The 17,378-nt window shown below is 45.3% G+C and overlaps 1 protein-coding gene across 1 annotated transcript in view; it reads left to right on the top strand.

Annotated features, from left to right (window-relative positions):
• The window catches only part of DEPDC1B (DEP domain containing 1B), a 35,222-nt gene extending 18,237 nt beyond the window's left edge, over positions 1-16,985 (top strand). Inside the window, exons 7-11 of the mRNA XM_033163732.1 lie at positions 312-452; positions 6,804-6,970; positions 7,973-8,149; positions 11,752-11,937; positions 15,735-16,985. Coding sequence (XP_033019623.1) covers positions 312-452; positions 6,804-6,970; positions 7,973-8,149; positions 11,752-11,937; positions 15,735-15,896 — 833 coding nt within the window. The 3' untranslated portion in view covers positions 15,897-16,985. The remainder of the gene's footprint in view (positions 1-311; positions 453-6,803; positions 6,971-7,972; positions 8,150-11,751; positions 11,938-15,734) is intronic.
• The last annotated feature ends 393 nt before the right edge of the window (positions 16,986-17,378 follow it).

The raw sequence follows: 17,378 nt of genomic DNA, 5'->3' as shown, positions 1-17,378 counted from the left end.
TAGTCTAGGGGAAAGCTGGGCTCTTGCATCGAGTTGGAGGGTTGTACAATTTCATTTCTGATTGGCTTGAAGGGTAGAAATCCTTGGTCACTCATTGGTCAGAAAAAGTGTTCTGATGAGGAGGCAGAATTCTAGTCTACTCTGATCTGATGAATTCCACACATTTCACCCCTCCTGTCAAATAATTTGTCCGTTTCCTCTTTGCTCTTGTGGATACACGAGTGTAACTGTAGAAATGTAACTGTTGATAATTTCTGTCGGCCAGCACAAGCCATTCATTTCTTCTCTCTCCTTTGCCTCCATCACAATAGGGCCCAGGTGTCCAGATCTGAAACAACCGACATACTCAGGATTTGAAAGAGATGTATTCAGAACCATAGCAGATTACTATGGCCACATGAACGAGCCTCTTCTCACTTTCCAGTTTTTTGATCTCTTCGTCAATGTGCTAGGTAAGAACTCCTTCCCTCTGGAGGTCTGTCACTCTTTGACTATTCCCCCCCCCCCGGTTTTTTAATTTGTAAAGATGTGTCTCTTCAACCAGGCCTTGGCGTTTCCCTGAGGCTGTTGGTTAGTCAGACTGAGAGAACTGTTGAGTCACAGAATGACTTGCCAATGTCTTCTCCAGCCTTCTCCAGATGTGGTCCAAAACATCTGGAGAGCACCTGGTTGGCAAATCCTGGTCGGTGGGGATGCTTTATTGCCCTCCTGTTTAAAGTTAATAGTTTTATGGCTGTAGTTTGCTTGAAGAAAAGTAGAAGCTGCTGTTTAGTTGGGGACCCTGATAATACAGGCTCAGAAGCTTCTACTTATATTCCAGCAAAAGTAGGTAAAAACCCCCTTCAGACCTCCTGTGCCCAACATGGGAAGGTTGTGGGGACTGAGCAGGCAGGAAGGTTTTTGGGTAGTGACAGGGGGTGGGGTTACTTGCAGCCCTGGGCTTGCTGCACATGTCAGATTCAGACATAATGCTTGAGTGGCAGTTGTCTGTGTCTCTGGCACGAGTTGTTTTTACCTTGTGTTCTAAGTATTATAAACCACTGTGGAATTTGGAGGTGATGGGTGGTATGAATAAATAAATAAATTTCCTCTTTGGAACACAAACAGGATACAAATTAAAATGGCACAGGTGAGTTTTTGGGAAGCAATAAATCCTGAGAACAATGAGGAGCAAATGTTCATTAGCAAGTTCTAGAACAAGAAATGTACACATCTGGTAGTGAACAAGCAAGCTTTACTTTTTTAAAATAACAATAATAATAAAGTACAGAAATTCAATTTCGAGCATTTCACCACCGTCCTTTTATTTGTAGCCTCCAAAGGGAGATCAGAGCAGCTAACCTTGTACAAAAACAAATGCAATAGCAAAATGAAAACACTATAAACCATTTGTTTATTCAAAACATGTCTGTGTCGCCTCCTGTGGCAAGTCTTGAGGCGCTTTGCAACAATATTAAAATGCGCATCAAGATATTAAAATACAGGAAGAAAATGCAACTAAAAATCTAGGGGAGGATTAAAAATTCTTATAATAGGCTGAGACTGAGTACCAGAGAACGCCTAGGAGACTGAGTACCAGAAAACGTCTTTTTAAAAGACACCTGGATGTCATTGGTGGTCTCCTAAACTCAGAGGGAAAATGGATCCATCAAAAAGGCCCACTTTCTAGCGGCTCCCAGCCATGGTACCATAGCCTGTGCCATGACCAGTAGGGCCTCATCACCCATAACGACTGAGTAAGATAGGAGTAGGGAACCTCAGGCCGGAGGGGCAATGCAGCCCTGCAGACCTTCATGCCTGGCCCTTGGGGCTCTCCCTAGCTCCCATCTCACCTTCCCTAAGTCATGCCCCTCATTGCCCCAGCTCCATGACCTCTTCAAGCCTTCTTCCCTGGCTGGAACATGCAATTGGTCACCTCAGGCACAATAAGAAGTCAGAGTTTTCATTTTGTTTATGGCTTATATCCGGGTCTCTCTTTTCAGGGTAAGCCCAAAGCTAATAAAACAGAAAAATGACAGCCCGATTAATAAAAATAAAAATAATTCATTCACTTGTTTATTTGAATATGTATAAACCACACTTACATAGGAAACATAGCAAGGCAGTGTACAACACAAAGCCATTGTAACATTGGTAAAAGTGTTACCAAGTCCAGAACGTTGTCTCCACCAAGCCAATAAAGAGACAGCGGGTGGAAGGGTAAAAAGAGTTAATTAAAAGCTGCAACAGTGAATCTCAGCAGAATATCTGAAAAAGACCGAGTATAGAGATCACAAAGCATTTACACCATTGTAGCAAGCACACAAATGTGTGATTTCTTGTGTCACTGGGGAAACCCAGCCAGATGGGCGGGGTGTAAATAATAAAAATTATTACTATTGCTATTGCTATTGGCTAGGAATGTGCATGGACAAAGCATGCCTAAGTCCTCTACTCGGCTACAGAATACAGTCATACCTCTGGTTGTGTTTGCTGCGGGTTGTGTTTGCTATGGGTTACGAACGCGCCGAACCCGAAAGTACCGGAACGGGTTACTTCCAGGTTTCGGTGCGCCCACATGTGCAGAAGCGGTAAATTGTGCTTTGCGCATGTGCAGAAGCAACGAATTGTGCCGATTCAGGTTGCGCTCTTTTCATGTTGCGAATGGGCCTCCGGAACGGATCCTGTTCGCAACCAGAGGTACCACTGTAATTACTTCCTGACCCTTATCTCGAATTAAGGCCAGCCCAGGCGTAACTGGCCTTGTAGTTGCAGCAGTGGGGACATCTTGTGCTTGTGACTGGGAATGTGTTTATGCAGACTGCGCTCAGCTGCGTATGTGATGTGTAGACTTCAGAGCTATGGCACCTCTGAGTTATGGCACCCAGGTATCAGAAATATGTGCTGCATAAACAGACTGTGAGAGAACATGAGCAAAGAGGTGGGCTGGGCTGCTCTGACTCCGTGGGTCCTGACACCTGGCCCCAGGTCATGGGATCCAGCTGGGTCCCAAATCCAGCTATCAAAAGCACCAGCAACACACGTCAACAAAAACTACAGTGGTACCTCACAAGACGAATGCCTCGCTAGACGAAAAACTCACTAGACGAAAGGCATTCGCTAATGAAAGGGTGACTCGCAAGACGAATTTCCCTATGGCCGTGACTCGCAAAACGAAAACGAAAACGTTTTGCATTTTTTTTTCTTTTTTCATCAAACCGCACTTTCTCCGACCGTGCTTCGCAAGACGAAATTTCTGCTATACAACAGCACTCGCGGAACGAATTAATTCCAAAGTCAATTCCAAAGGCAGTTAGGAATTCCTGCTGAACAGTGCCATTTTTTAAATACGTGTGACGGAAAATAAGGATGCCTCCCACTGTTCTTCTGTCGTGGAAAAGAGGATACTGAGAAGAGATATATAGCCATCTTCGAATATATTAAGGGCTGTCACGTGGAAAAGAGAGCAAGCTTTTTTTCTCCTTCTCTGGAGGGTAGGACCAATGGCTTCAAGTTACAAGAAAGGAGATTCTGACTAAACATCAGGAACATTTCTGACAATAAGAGTTGTTTTACAGTGGAACGGACTTCATCGGAAGGTGGTGGACTCTCCTTCCTTGAAAGGTTGGATGGCCACCTGTCACGGATGCTTTAGCTGAGATTCCTGCATGGCTGGAGGTTGAACTAGATGACCCTTGGGGGGGGGAGTACCTTCCAATTCTACAATTTTAAGATTCCATAAGCAATCAGGCAACTTTGAGGTGCTTTCGGCCCAAGTTGTTTAGGACAGGGGTCAGCAAACCTTTTCAGCAGGGGGCCAGTCCACTGTTCCTCAAACCTAGTAGGGGGGCGGAATATTTTTTTTTTTTAAAAAAATGAACGAATTCCTATGCCCCACAAATAACCCAGAGATGCATTTAAATAAAAAGACACATTCTACCCATGTAAAAACACGCTGATTCCTGGACCGTGCATGGGCCGGATTTAGAAGGCAATTGGGCCGCATCCGGCCCCCAAGCCTTAGTTTGCTTGCCCATGGTTTAGGACTTTGTGAATTACCACAAGACCCTTACACACTTCTAGTGCCCCTGGAAAAACACTGCCAGTGCCCCACCAATTGTGGCTAGGTTTCTCCAGCCACTCTGGGTGGCTTCCAGCAGAATATAAAACACAATAAATCATACAGACATGAAGGGTGTCCGCCTGTGTGGAGAGGGGAATTGGTTGCCCCAGTTCTCAGGTGGGTGTAAAGCTACTCCACTGCTGGAGGCATGGCTGTGGATTGAAAGGAAGAACGTTGACCTGGGATTTCTCCCAAGCCTGGAGATGAGACCTCTCTTCAGGGAGGCAGTGCAGATGAGAAGAGCAGAAAGGTTGCAGCTACTGCAGTTTTCTTGAAACTCTAGTATAATCTACTGCATCCTAAACAATGGTTATGCTAATTCCCGAAAGATATAGCTGTTAAAGTCAGAGTTTACCAGTATCAAACAATCGTGTTTACTATCTCAGCAGATATTTTGAAATTCAAGTTTGCAGTGATGTGGGAACTGAATCATTTCGTAGTGATTCAGAGCTGCTGCCATTTGTCTTTGCCTGCAATCGCAAATTTATTTGGTGTTTCAAACGTGGCCCTGGGAGTGAATCTTGAGCTACTGGATTTGTCACAAATGCACAACACTTTTGCCGCCTTCTCCAACACCTATGCAGGAAGCCAAGCTCTGGCACACCGTTTTATTCCAGAACATATGCAGTTATTGCTAATTATTATTGCAAGGAGCCGGGGCAGTTGCCACCACTCCTGGCCAGGTACAGAGCAGCAGCCCAGGCATGTAGCTTCTCTCTGGGAGATTGTCAAAAGAGATCAAAACTTTTGCGCCGTGTTTTCATTTCTTGCACAGGCTGTGGGCTAGGCAGAATCTAGAGCAGGGATGGGGAAATGGTTCATCGGGCAACCATGTCCTGCTCATGCAGTTTGAAATCAAAGGCACAGTGATTTGCAATCCCCAGTGATTAGCCCCATGCACAGTACACTATACAAGCCCCAGCAATCAGTTGATCGTTGGGGTCCTGCAAACCCTTTGGGCACAGCCATTTGCAACCTCGACAATCAGCTGGTTGCCAGTGTTTGTGTAGGGCTTTGTAGGTATTGCTGATCAGCTGATTGGAGGTGCCAGCAAACTCTCTTTCAGCCCTTCCACGTCTTTCCCTACATAGACTGGTTTGCATAGATTTGTAGAGTTGGAAGGGACCACAAGGGTCATCTAGTCCATCCCCCTGCAATGAAGGGGTCTTTTGCTGAACATGGGGCTGGAACCCACAACCCTGAGGTTAGACTCATGTTCTACCATAGTGAGTTCATATATTGTTCAGTTATAGGGCCAGTTCATTTAGCATGGTCAGAACAACCTTGCGAGCCAAATGTGGAAGCCTGCAACCTTAATTAGACTGATTCTGCTGATTTCAAGGTTAGGTATACCTAGAATATGCTAGGCTTGGCGATCTAGCAGTGCAGGGAAGCAAGATTGTGGATTGAACCTCAAAACCATATAGAATATTTTTTTATGGTGTCTCTACTAATAGTGGCGCCCGGCCTGTGCAACGCCCTCCCATCAGATGTCAAGGAAATAAAAAACTATCTGACTTTTAGAAGACATCCGAAGGCAGCCCTGTTTAGGAAAGTCTTTAATGTTTGAAGTGTTATTCTGTTTTTAATGTTTTGTTGAAAGCTGCCCAGAGTGGCTGGGGAAACCCAGCCAGATAGGCAGGGTAGAAATTATTTATTTATTTATTTTTTCACATGAAATTGACAGAGTTTGGCTTGCACTCTCCATCAATTAGAAGATTTCTGTGTTGAAATAAAAAAAAGATGCATGAAGGATATGTTTGTGAATTGTACATATACTTTTTCGAGGTATATGTACTATATATGCTTTTTATGGTTAGTCTGCTGGCTTGCTGACATTTTTGAAGTTTTATTCTGTTTTTAATGTTCTGTTGAAAGCTCACACACACCCCTTAAAACCTGTTGGATAAGAGTTTGACTGGAAAGCTAAATGGTAATGTTGGAATGGGGTGTGAGATTTATGTACATTAGTATCTTGAGAATTCTTCATGGTAATTATTATTATACAGTGGCATCTATGTGCAAAGAGCAGGTGTGTCTAGATCCTGCCCTGAAGGGGCCTACAATCTAAAAGAGGTGCAGGGAAACCACAGAGAAAGGCAGCGACAGAGGGCAATGAAGGCAGGAGGTGAATATGTACTTACTTCTGTGATGGACAGACCTTGGGTCATCTTCCTGCAGACCCAGAAGAGACTGGGTGGAGTGTCAGCCAATCAGGAGGGAGTGAAAAGTTAAGAGAGAGAACCTGTTAGCAAAACTGACAGATAAGGCTTGGTTGTAGCCTAGACTTGACTTGCATGTTCCCCTGAGAGACTTTGGCTTGGAGTAGAAGTGATGCTATTGGTTTCTTATGGTTATAGGACTGAGAGAAGGCCTTGGACTCAAATTCTCCTTCCTTCTCCTATCCTCAGGGTCACAAAGTTCCCTCCCAACCTTTCAGCAATTGATTATTGTTTCTTCTGTGCCCTGGCACTCACCATGGTTAAAGCTAATTGCAGGTTTTTCATTGCATATAACCAGAGCTCGAGCTGATTTGCAAACCATGGTTAACGAGGCATTTCTGGTTTCCGCTAACCGTAGAATAGTATGCCAGTAGATGTTTGGCCTGCAAGAATTAGAACTCCCCCCCCCCCCCGCAAAATAAGCTGTGAGAAGCGTCCAACGTTTGAAGTGTGCTCTCCTGCCATGTTCTCCGACCCAGGTCTCCTGCAGCAAGAGAAGCTGGCCATTGAAGCTCTGCGGGTTTGCTGCCTCCTCCTTCCGCCAGCGAACCGCCGAAAGCTGCAGCTGCTGATGACTCTGTTGGCCAGGATTGGCTCAAATAAAGATCTGCCGCCCCTCTCGGACACAGTCGGGACGAGAACGCTGGTGAGCATCTTCTGGGAACCGAGAGACCGAGCTGGGCTTGCGAAATCATTCTGGAATTGCTTTGGGGGAAAGACTCTCCTTAGTTACAAAAAAAGAAAGCAGCAAAATATTTAACCGAGGGTGTGGCGTGGAAGTTCTCCCTGTTTAACATGAATCACCAGGTTGCAACTTGCAGAAGATGCTGTGTGTTTGATAGAGCTGACAAGAGTTAGCAGCTGTGGGTCCTCCCACCCAGTTCCCACCACTGCCTGCCTGCCTGTCTGTCTCCCCACACATTTCCTGCTGCGCAGCATCAGACATACTGTGTGCTACAAGGAGTGGGAGCAGATAGGGGAGGACAGGACAGGTGGAGGAAGCTGCAGAATCTCTCCTCCAGTTATGTTGGCGCTCATTCTCAGGTTGCAGCCTGGCTTTCATCTTGCCTTCTCTAGGAAACCTCTCTCCCCCCCCCCAGTGGCAGCTTCTGTCTTGTTCAGCTGTTGACAGTTCTGGAAGCAGGTCTTCAGTGGCAGCAGCACTGAACAAAAGTGCTCAGCCAGCTTTGAGGGTGGATGGGACCAGGTAAGACCAGGGGACAGCAGGTGTTTGATGGGGATCTGCTGGTAGATCTCTGGTTCATGTACAGTAGGTAGACAAAAATGTCTCAAATAGCTTTTTTTAAAAAAATTAGGCTGCTGAAATGAAGAAAACTTGGAGGTAGCCAGGAATGTTGTTGTGCGTCGAAGGTCTGTGAGCTGAGATTGGTCCTGAAAGTTGAAACAAATCCCTGGGCTCAGCAGCTGCTCGGAGGCGCCCTGCTGTTTAATTCAAAGTGTACATCTTTTGCACCTGGGTCCTGTTGGTGGATTTTGGGGGTTCTAGTCAAGCACAAAGTACCCCCTGAAAATCTGAAGTCTGTGCTCCCCTGTTGCAAGCCACTTTGAGAGTGTTTGGCATGGCAAGAATGGGGAGAATGCATGAATAAGAAAGTGTTGTTGTGATAACCAGTCTTCTTTGTTTCAGATGGTTCAGTCCTTTTCTCGCTGTATTCTTTGCTCCAAGGACGATGTGGACTTGGATGAACTTCTGGCTGCTAAACTGGTGTCATTCTTGATGGACAAACATCAAGAGATCTTAAGCGTACCTTGTGCCCTGAAAGCTAAAATAGAGGAGCATGTAGCGCATCTCCAAAGGGTCCAGGTGAGAGCTGTGGAACAGAAATGTCTTCTCCCCAACTCAGTTCTTTATTACCTTCTTAAAACCAAACCAGTTCTTCTCATGCAACAAAGAAAGTGACATGTAGCTATACAGTGGTACCTCAGGTTATAGACGCTTCAGGTTACAGGCTCTGTTAACCCAGAAATAATGCTTCAGGTTAAGAGCTTTGCTTCAGAATAAGAACAGAAATTGTGCTCTGGCGGCGCAGCGGCTGCGGAAGGCCCCATTAGCGAAAGTGGTGCTTCAGGTTAAGAACAGTTTCAGGTTAAGAACGGCCCTCCAGAACGAATTAAGTTCTTAACCTGAGGTACCACTGTAATCCAATAACCATTTATCAGGGAGTAAGCACCACTGAATTCAATGGGTCTTATTTCTGAGCATTTGTACTGTTAAGGTTGCTGCTCTAGAATTGCTACATTTTTTGCTTGTTTTGTCCATATCTCCCATTGCCAGACTTTGGCCATTAATGCCTGTGAGCCTCTTGACCACCTGTGGGCAGCAGGCAGCTCTTTCAGGCCATATTTGCAAGGGACAGCAGAGACATGTGATGGCATAACAGATTCCATCCTGTGCCTTCCAGTTGCTCAGCTGATTTGGTAATGGGAACAACCGGCAGGGCTTGTGCTTCCTCGTGCTTCTTGGTTGCTTCCAGTTCAAGTCAGCTGCACATGGGGTGGGAGGTAGTGTAAAGGTGGTGTCTGCTCTTCACAGTAAGCACCTCCTGCTCACTCAGAGAAATATTTACAGTTCTTTATTTACATATGTACAAACAGCACAGTACAATCATCCACCCCTCCCCTCATGTTCCCACAACACAAGTGACCCATGCCGGGCTCCCTTTCCCCTGTCCTCGAGTGCGCCCAGAGGAGGGGAAGCAGGATAGAACCAAGTTTTTGGAGGATCAGTTGAAAGAATTGGGCATGTTTAGCTTAGAGAAGAGAAGGCAAAGGGGTGATATAATAGCAGTCTTAAAATATCAGAAGGGCTGCCTTGCAGAAGATGGCAGAGGCATGTTCTCTGTTGCTCCAGACAAGAACCAGTGCATAGAAGTTGGCAGGGAAGCAGGTGCCAGTGCCAACACTAATAGCAGAAACTGCTTTAACAGTGGAACAGACTGGCTTGGGAGGTGGTAGTGCACTCTCCTTTGCTGGAGGTGTTTAAGCAGAGGTTGGATGGCCATCTGCCAGGGATGCAGTAGCTGCATCCTGTGTTGTGGATCCTGAATTGACCAGGAAGTTGCACTGGATGGGGAGCCTCTAGCCTGCAGGCCAGTCATGGTGGCTGACTGGATGCAGAGGAGTGGAAGGAGGCACCAGCTTTGGCGGTGGGATGACAATGAGGGAGCAGACTGGGAGGAGGTGGTGTCGGAAGCAGAAGAGGTAACAGGGTTTAGTGAGCAGGGAGAGGCTGTGGCAGAGAGCAGTTTAGACTCCCAGGCTGAAGCGGAGGCTGGGGAGGAGTGGAGTCAGGCTGCTGAAGAATCCAAGGAGTCTCCTCCTGCTGCGACCCCTAAAAAGACAGAGAAATGAAAAGAGCAGAACAGAGATTAGTTGTGTGCCAACAAAGTTTGTGATTGCTTGGAAAAGACCCTGGAGAGGAGGCGCCTTAGAGAGGGGTGGGATAGTGGGGGCCTTCAGTCTTCACAACTGCCTCATTGGGGCAAGACCTACTGGGAAGTCCTGTTGCGAATTCCTCCACGGCGCTTTAGCAGAGATGCTCAAAGTCCCAGGTTCTTCAGTGCTGTATATTTATTGTGAGCTATATACAAATATCTACAGGCTAAGATACACGAGCAGTTCATACATATAGACAAACAGAGTACCTGGCTGCACCTGAAGGCAATTAGGAAGACCTTTCTCTCTCTGACCACACTCTTCTACTACCTCACACTGCGGGACAGGTTTCCCTTTTATACTGATGACAGCTAATCACCTGTCAGCACATTCCTGCTGAGTAATTCTGATCCAGCACTTCTATAGTAAGTACCGGTATTGCAGGCTAATTACATCAGCCAGTTGCATCAGCTAGTTCCACTTTACTAATAAACTCAAGCCTGCAGACTTACTATCTCACACAGCATTCTGTGGATCCTGACAAGTCCCTGGAATCACTAGGCCTGAGCTGTTTTGTATTCTTTGAATAAATAGTTAACTTAGTTTTTAAAAAAACAAACATATTTTTAAATATTTTTATAGTTAACCCTGTTTTTTATTGCTGACTTACGGTTGACTCAGGCTCCTGACACTTGGTTGCCCACCATCCTTCCCATTTTGGACTGCAAGGCCATTTGGTGCCAATCATAGCCACTCACTCCTACACCTGACATCACACAGCTGAGAGCTGGGCTTGCCCCAGGTCTGATCTGTGCAGCTCCCAAAGCACCCAGCAGCCAGCTGGTTGTTAGGAGCCTTGGAAGCACCACACAAAGCAGGATCCACACTAAGCAGGATCACAGCAGTTGGCACTGTGGTCTAAACCACTGAGCCTCTTGGGCTTGCCGATCGGAAGGCCAGTGGTTCAAATCCACACGACGGAATGAGCTCCCGTTGCCCTGTCCCAGCTCCTGCTAACCTAGCAGTTCGAAAGCACGCCAGTGCAAGTAGATAAATCGGTATCGATGTGGCGGGAAGGTAAACAGTGTTTCCGTGTGCTCTGGCTTCCGTCACGGTTTTCTGTTGCGCCAGAAGCGGTTTAGTCATGCTGGCCACATGACCCGGAAAGTTGTCTGTGGACAAACGCTGGCTCCCTCGGCCTGAAAAGCAAGATGAGCGCCACAACCCCATAGTTGCCTTCGACTGGACTTAACTGTCCAGGGGTCCTTTACCTTTTTACCTATACCTACTCTCCTTTCACCTCGGCTGAACTTGCTTAGCGCTGGGCCTTGTCTTATTTATCTAGTCCCTGTCAAGTGGTGGGAGGATGGAGGAAACAACTGCTTTGCCAGCCCTTTACTGGAAATACCCACGCAAGGAATTTTGACAGGTGGGTGGCAGTGCTTGCCTGTCAACTTTGGCCCACAAGGCTGATCCGTGGAGCCAAAAAGTTCTCCCATCACTGCCCTGGGCCTTGGAAGCTCCTTTCTAATCCTTTAATCCTTTGGTCCTAAGTCTCTTTGGCATCACCTGCAATACAAGATGAAAATAAATCATCCAGTGGCATCTACCCACAAGCCAAGATGCAAATGTCTTTCTCACACAATTTATTTTTTACTATTACTCCTGCATTTGCATGCCACTTTTCAACCGTTTCCCCAAAGCGGCTTACGACATCCATTCCGAAAAGCTAAGATGAAAGGCGCAGTTAATAAAATGCAACACAAAAGACGAGGCGATTTCTAAAACGAGTGTAGGTCCCTGTGGAGAGAGGCCTGGTGAAATAAAAATATTTCACTGCTCCTGCGTCTCTCTTGCAAAAGGGAATTCCACAAGCAAGCGATAGCACCCAAAGGTCCAGCAGTGGTGGTTGTGTATATCTCCCAATCTCAAATCATAACCATCGAGAGAGGCATGCACAAAAGATTTTATGCTGGGATACCAAAATCTAAGCTTCCTTTCTCAGCATACCTCCCACCTGTTCTAACACAGATAAAATATCCAGGAGCTGATGCAGATTCAACCTTGCCTGCACCGTCGTTCTGTCATCAGATCAGCGCAGATGAGTTTGAACACCAAATAACAAATGGCTGCCAAGAACCGTTGGTAGGTTTGTTGGAAGAAATTGTGATGAATCGGGAGATGTCCATCAAGGAGAAGAAGAAAAAGTTGAAGCAGGTAAAATAAATGGTCAAAATTTCTCTTATAAAGCTTTCCTCTTCACATTGTGTTCCCCCCCTCCCCAAAAAAGGATTTTGATGTGATATTTACTCTTATCTATCATGGGGAATGGTAAATAGTCATCTTCCAGTCTTCGTTTCTTCCTCTGTCCCTTCTATCTGTCTCCTTTGAATCTGCTTGTGTTGGTTCTGATCCTGTAAACTCACAGGGCGTGAGAACATCTGCAAATATTTGTGTGACAAGAGCAAACATATTGCATATGTAAATATTCCCATGAGTGCTACAGAAAAAACCTTGATGTTTGTAAAGAAAAACATTTACAAAGCAGGGGTGGTATAGGGGCAAGGGATCCCCGCCCCAGCTCTCTTTACATGAGATCAGGATCCTGATCCTGGCAGGTTTCCCAGCCATTTCTCAAGCACCTCACCCCCACAACAAACACAGCTCTGTATGTGTGTGGGCCCTGTATGTAATTTAAAATTGTTTTTAAAATCACTTATTTATTCCATTTATATCCCACCTTTTCCCTCCAAGGAGCTCAGGGTAGCATACGTGCTTTTCACAACAACCCTCTGAGGTAGGATAGACTATGACTGGTCCAAGGTCACCCAATGAACTTTATGGCTGAATTGGAACTGGAACTCTGGTCTTACAGGTGTGGACAGGAGAAGGCAGGCTAATTTCTCCCTCACGCACAGATGAGAAGAATATGTACAATTTGTCTCATATCTCAGCAACAAGTGCTAGTTCTTTCGGTTTGGGTTTGCCCCTTCCCTTTTGGATGCTCGTGCATTTCAGGGCTTGGACTAAGATGATCAACTGTACAATTCTGTGACTGTTCTCCCAGTCTGACACGCCTAAGCACTACACCATGCTGGTTCTAATTAATGCATGTAGTTATGTATCTGTAATTAAAATATATCATAAACAAGGTCATTAAAACAGTGTTACAGTTGCAACAACAGTAAAAGCAGGAGGCTCATTTCAGGAGATTAGGAGGAGGATGGTGGAATTTCAATACCAAAGTGGAGTGCTCTATTTTAGCAGGGAAAACATTTCACAACACTGGTGCCACCAAATGAAAAAAAAAACCTACTTCTGTGTCCTCACAAGCCTGATAGCCTTCAGGATGTGGCAAAACCAATTGGGTTCCATTTGTTAACCATAATACCCTTTCTAGACATAATAGGCCTCCTGGTTCACATGACAGTATGGGATGTCATTATCGGGTCCCTAAATATAGGCTTGCCTAGCAGAAATGTTATACCAATTTATGATTTAAATGCAATTTGTGTGGTGTTAAATAACACACCATACTTTCATGGCTTAGACACCATCAGTTACAAACTTGAGGGTAGTGAAAATATGGCACTCCTCCAGAATGAGGCAGTTTAAAAATGGTTAAATTGCCCTTTTAGGGCTCACAGCCCTCAGAAGGCAGCTTACAGGACTTGAAAATACAGGTGAGAGCTGGAAATGGTCCACCACCTTCTGCGTGGGACAAGGGTTAAGATGTCCCTCTGATAGTATTTTTCTTTTCTTCTGCTTTTTCTCTTTGTTTTCTTTCTTTCTTTCTCTTTCTTTTTTATTTTAGTGTCTTTTGTTTTCTATTTTTATTTAGATTAGTTTGGCTTTTATTGTATTGTACGTTGAAAAGTTTCACGTTGAATTTTTTTAAAAAGAAAATAATAATAATAATAATAATAATTGTCAGCAATGAAGTGTCTGGCAAGTTGTAAGTATCAGTTTGATTTCAGTGTGAATAGGGAAACTCCTTCCCCTTTTCTGTTTCAAGAAAGCCACTTTGACAAGGGCAAATAAGGCTTCATTCATCATTATGCTCTATAATAATAATAATAATAATAATAATAATAATAATAATAATAATAATAATAGTAATAATTTATTTGTACCCAGCCCATCTGGCTGGGTCTCCCCAGCCACTCTGGGCGGCCTCCAACAGATATTAAAATACATTAAATTATCACAGATTAAAAACTTCCCTAAACAGGGCTGCCTTCAGGTATTTTCTGAATGTCAGATAGTTGTTTATCTCATTGACCTCTGCTGGGAGGGCGTGCCACAGGGCAGGCGCCACTACCGAGAAGGCCCTCTGCCTGGTTCCCTGTAGCTTTGCTTCTCGCAGTGAGGGAACCGCCAGAAGGCCCTCGGCACTGGATCTCAGTGTCCGGGCTGAACGATGGGGTGGAGACGCTCCTTCAGGTATACAGGACCAAGGCCATTTAGGGCTTTAAAGGTCAGCACTAACACTTTGAATTGTGCTCGGAAACGTACTGGGAGCCAATGTAGCTCTCTCAGGACCGGTGTTATATGGTCCTGGCGGCCACTCCCAGTCATCAGTCTAGCTGCCACATTCTGGATTAATTGCAATACAGTCTGCAGGTAGGTAGGGTCTCAGCCTGCGTACCAGATGGAGCTGGTAGACAGCCGCCCTGGACACAGAATTAACCTGTGCCTCCATGGACAGCTGTGAGTCCAAAATGACTTCCAGGCTGCGCACCTGGTCCTTCAGGGGCACAGGACCAGGGAGTCCCCCACACCCACTCGCACCCTGTCCCCCAAAAACAGTACTTCTGTCTTGTCAGGATTCAACCTCAATCTGTTAGCCTCCAAGCACTCACACAGTTACAACACACACACACACACACACACACACACACACACACTGAAAAATCAACAGCTAAATATATATTTTTTAGTACAAAATGTTTTAAAGGGTTTTTTTAAAGAAAAGAAAGAAAGAAAGAAAAAGACCAGCAATGGTGAGGCCATACCTACCTACCTACCTGGGGAAGGAGATCAAAGGGTGGTGCTACTGATAAATCCCTATAAGCTCTTGCTGGAGGCCCAGAGAGGAGGCTCTCAGATGCTTGGGCCGGCTCATACAGGTGTACTGGTCCTTCAGATAACATTCCCCAAATCGTTTTGGGTTTTCAAGGCCAATGTCAGCTCCTTGAAATGGGGAAAAGGAGGTGACCAAGTTAACCAGTACACAAGAGATAAGGTAAGTATGCCCAACTTTTGCAAGGGTTCCAACTACCACATTGCTCTGCAGTTTCAATTTCCAAATCCTCTGCAAGAGCAGCTTCAGGTACACAGGGTATTACCGTAATCTAAGATGGATTTAACAAGGGGGTGGATCACAGTGGCTAGGACTGTTTTTCTGAAACTGGGCTGCAGCTGCTGACCTAGCCCTTGCTGGTCAAAAGCACTCTTGGCAAGCGACGCCACCTGCCGCTCCCTAGGTAGTACCTATTGCGGGAGTGCTCACAGACTGTACTGTCACCCCATCAGAATCAGATTTTAATCTCCGTGCAGATTAAGAGATTTCCCCAGCTGCAGTACTTTCCTCTAATCTGGATACAGATTCAGCTTTTTGAGTCCTCTTCCATCTCAGTACTGCCCCCAGATGGCTCAAGGACTTACCTGCCTCCCTAGAATTAAATGATGGAAGTTTAACTGCATGCCATCTGTATATTGATGAACCCTCAGCCCAAACCTCTAAATGACTTCTCCCATCAGCTTTCTGTAGATGTTGAAAGGCATGAGGGGACAAGATGGGAACCCAGATGTTAGTGAGCAAAGAGTGGAACAAAAGTCTCCCAGCACAGCACTGTTATGCAGTAAGTTCCTCTGCCATAATGTTTGGCAAGAGATGAATGCATCCCCCCCCCCTGTAGTCAGAGACTGGACATGTTCTGCTTGAATAAGCAAGTCACTTTCAAATGGCCCAAATAAATTCATTAGCTAATCTTTGCATGCTTCCTTTCTAGTTTCAGAAATCCTATCCTGAGGTGTACAAGGAGCGATTTCCTACTCCTGAAAGTGAAGCAGTTCTGTTTCCAGAAAAATGCAAACAGAGACCAATGCTGTTGGGGTGGGCATTTAAAAAGCCTTTCCAGCCTTTTCAAAGAACAAGAAGCTTACGGATGTAAGACTCTGAATGAACTGCATCTCATTAATGACCAGATTTGTGAATCTGGTACAGCTGGGATTTCGTTGACTACTGAAATCACATTGAACGAGGGAAAAGAATTCTGGGCAGCCAACTGCTGTGCTGAGCCATTATCAGTATTTCTCTTTTGTAAATCTACTCAGTTGGAGCCAGACTTAGCTATGTTTAAAGTCGACTCATGGAAAACAAGGGGACAAATTAGTCATGATTTCAATAGGCCTATGGTAATGACTAAAGTCTGAATCCAATCCTTTGTGTTTCTTTTTTTAAACAATGAGCTGGTTTGATGATCATATCTCAACAACATAAGATTGCAACAGGCTTTTTATCTGTGCATACTGTCCCTTTTGGTCCTCCCTTCAAATGAGCTATAACCAAACAAGGAAGCCTAAGTAACCATAGTTTTCCATTTTATCTGAACTGGGGAGCTGTGGAACTTCGGAAGAGGCCAGGATCTTAAACTAGGGTTTGAAGTTCGCTCAATATCCTGGCTGTTTTCAATGATGGTTAATTAAAGACTCCCTGCTTTAATGACACAAAGGAGGAAGAGTGAAGGGGTTGTGTTCATGGGATAAACACTCATTTATATATCAGTTACTATTTGGAGTGAGCTGGTTGACATGACACTAAGCCAAACCATGCCTTAGCATGAGCTCATGTGTATGAGGGTTCCCGGAGAGAAAAACTGACCGCTGTCCTTCTCTGGGGAAGCTGCTGCTGCTGCTACTCTGCTCTGAGCATGGCATGATTTAGTGTGTCATCTGAACCCAGGTTCATGGTTTGTCTCCTCTAGGCAAACCACGAGCTGGAAACTTAAGAAGAAGCATTGAGTGGTTTGCCTGGAGTGCAATGGCAGCAATCTCTCTGGAAACCTTTCTGCTTACGTATATATTTTGTGCTAAACTTTGGAAAGCCTTAAAAGAAGCCTAAACTACTTTGTATATAGGCAATGTCGCATTTCTGAAGGGTGTAAAGTACTGTAATTACTTGAATGAACCTGAAACACTGGATAATTGTACTAGCTGTAGATCAGATAGTTAATTAAACTTTGTACTACTGATTTCAACAACAGGCTTGTGTTCTTGGTCACAGGCATGATGAAGAACAGCCATTTCAGAAAGGGACCTCGAGGTGCAGGATCATGCCTTCAGGTGCTCTACATGTGATCTCGATTATGTAGAGCTAGACCAACCATGGAGAAATATTTTGGTCTTTGTTGTGGTGGGGCGGGGAGCATTGTGGTGCTCCCTGCCTCTTGCTTGCACAGCTACTGGTTTTTTTGCCACAGTCTGGACAGTTTGCCTCCATCGCTTTCTACAGTTTTTGTCTCATGAACTCCTGCATTCTTTCTCGTGCATGTAGGGCTTGTGTGGGTGCTGTCCTTGGGGAGAAGATGGCCACACACTTGAAATAATTCTGTTGCTACAGAGACACCCCTTCCAGTTTGTACCTTTTGGTGCAA

Source organism: Lacerta agilis, chromosome 11 (genome assembly GCF_009819535.1).
Source record: "Lacerta agilis isolate rLacAgi1 chromosome 11, rLacAgi1.pri, whole genome shotgun sequence".
Classification (NCBI taxonomy): Eukaryota; Metazoa; Chordata; class Lepidosauria; order Squamata; family Lacertidae; genus Lacerta; species Lacerta agilis.
This window is presented reverse-complemented; position numbering and strand designations above follow the sequence as displayed.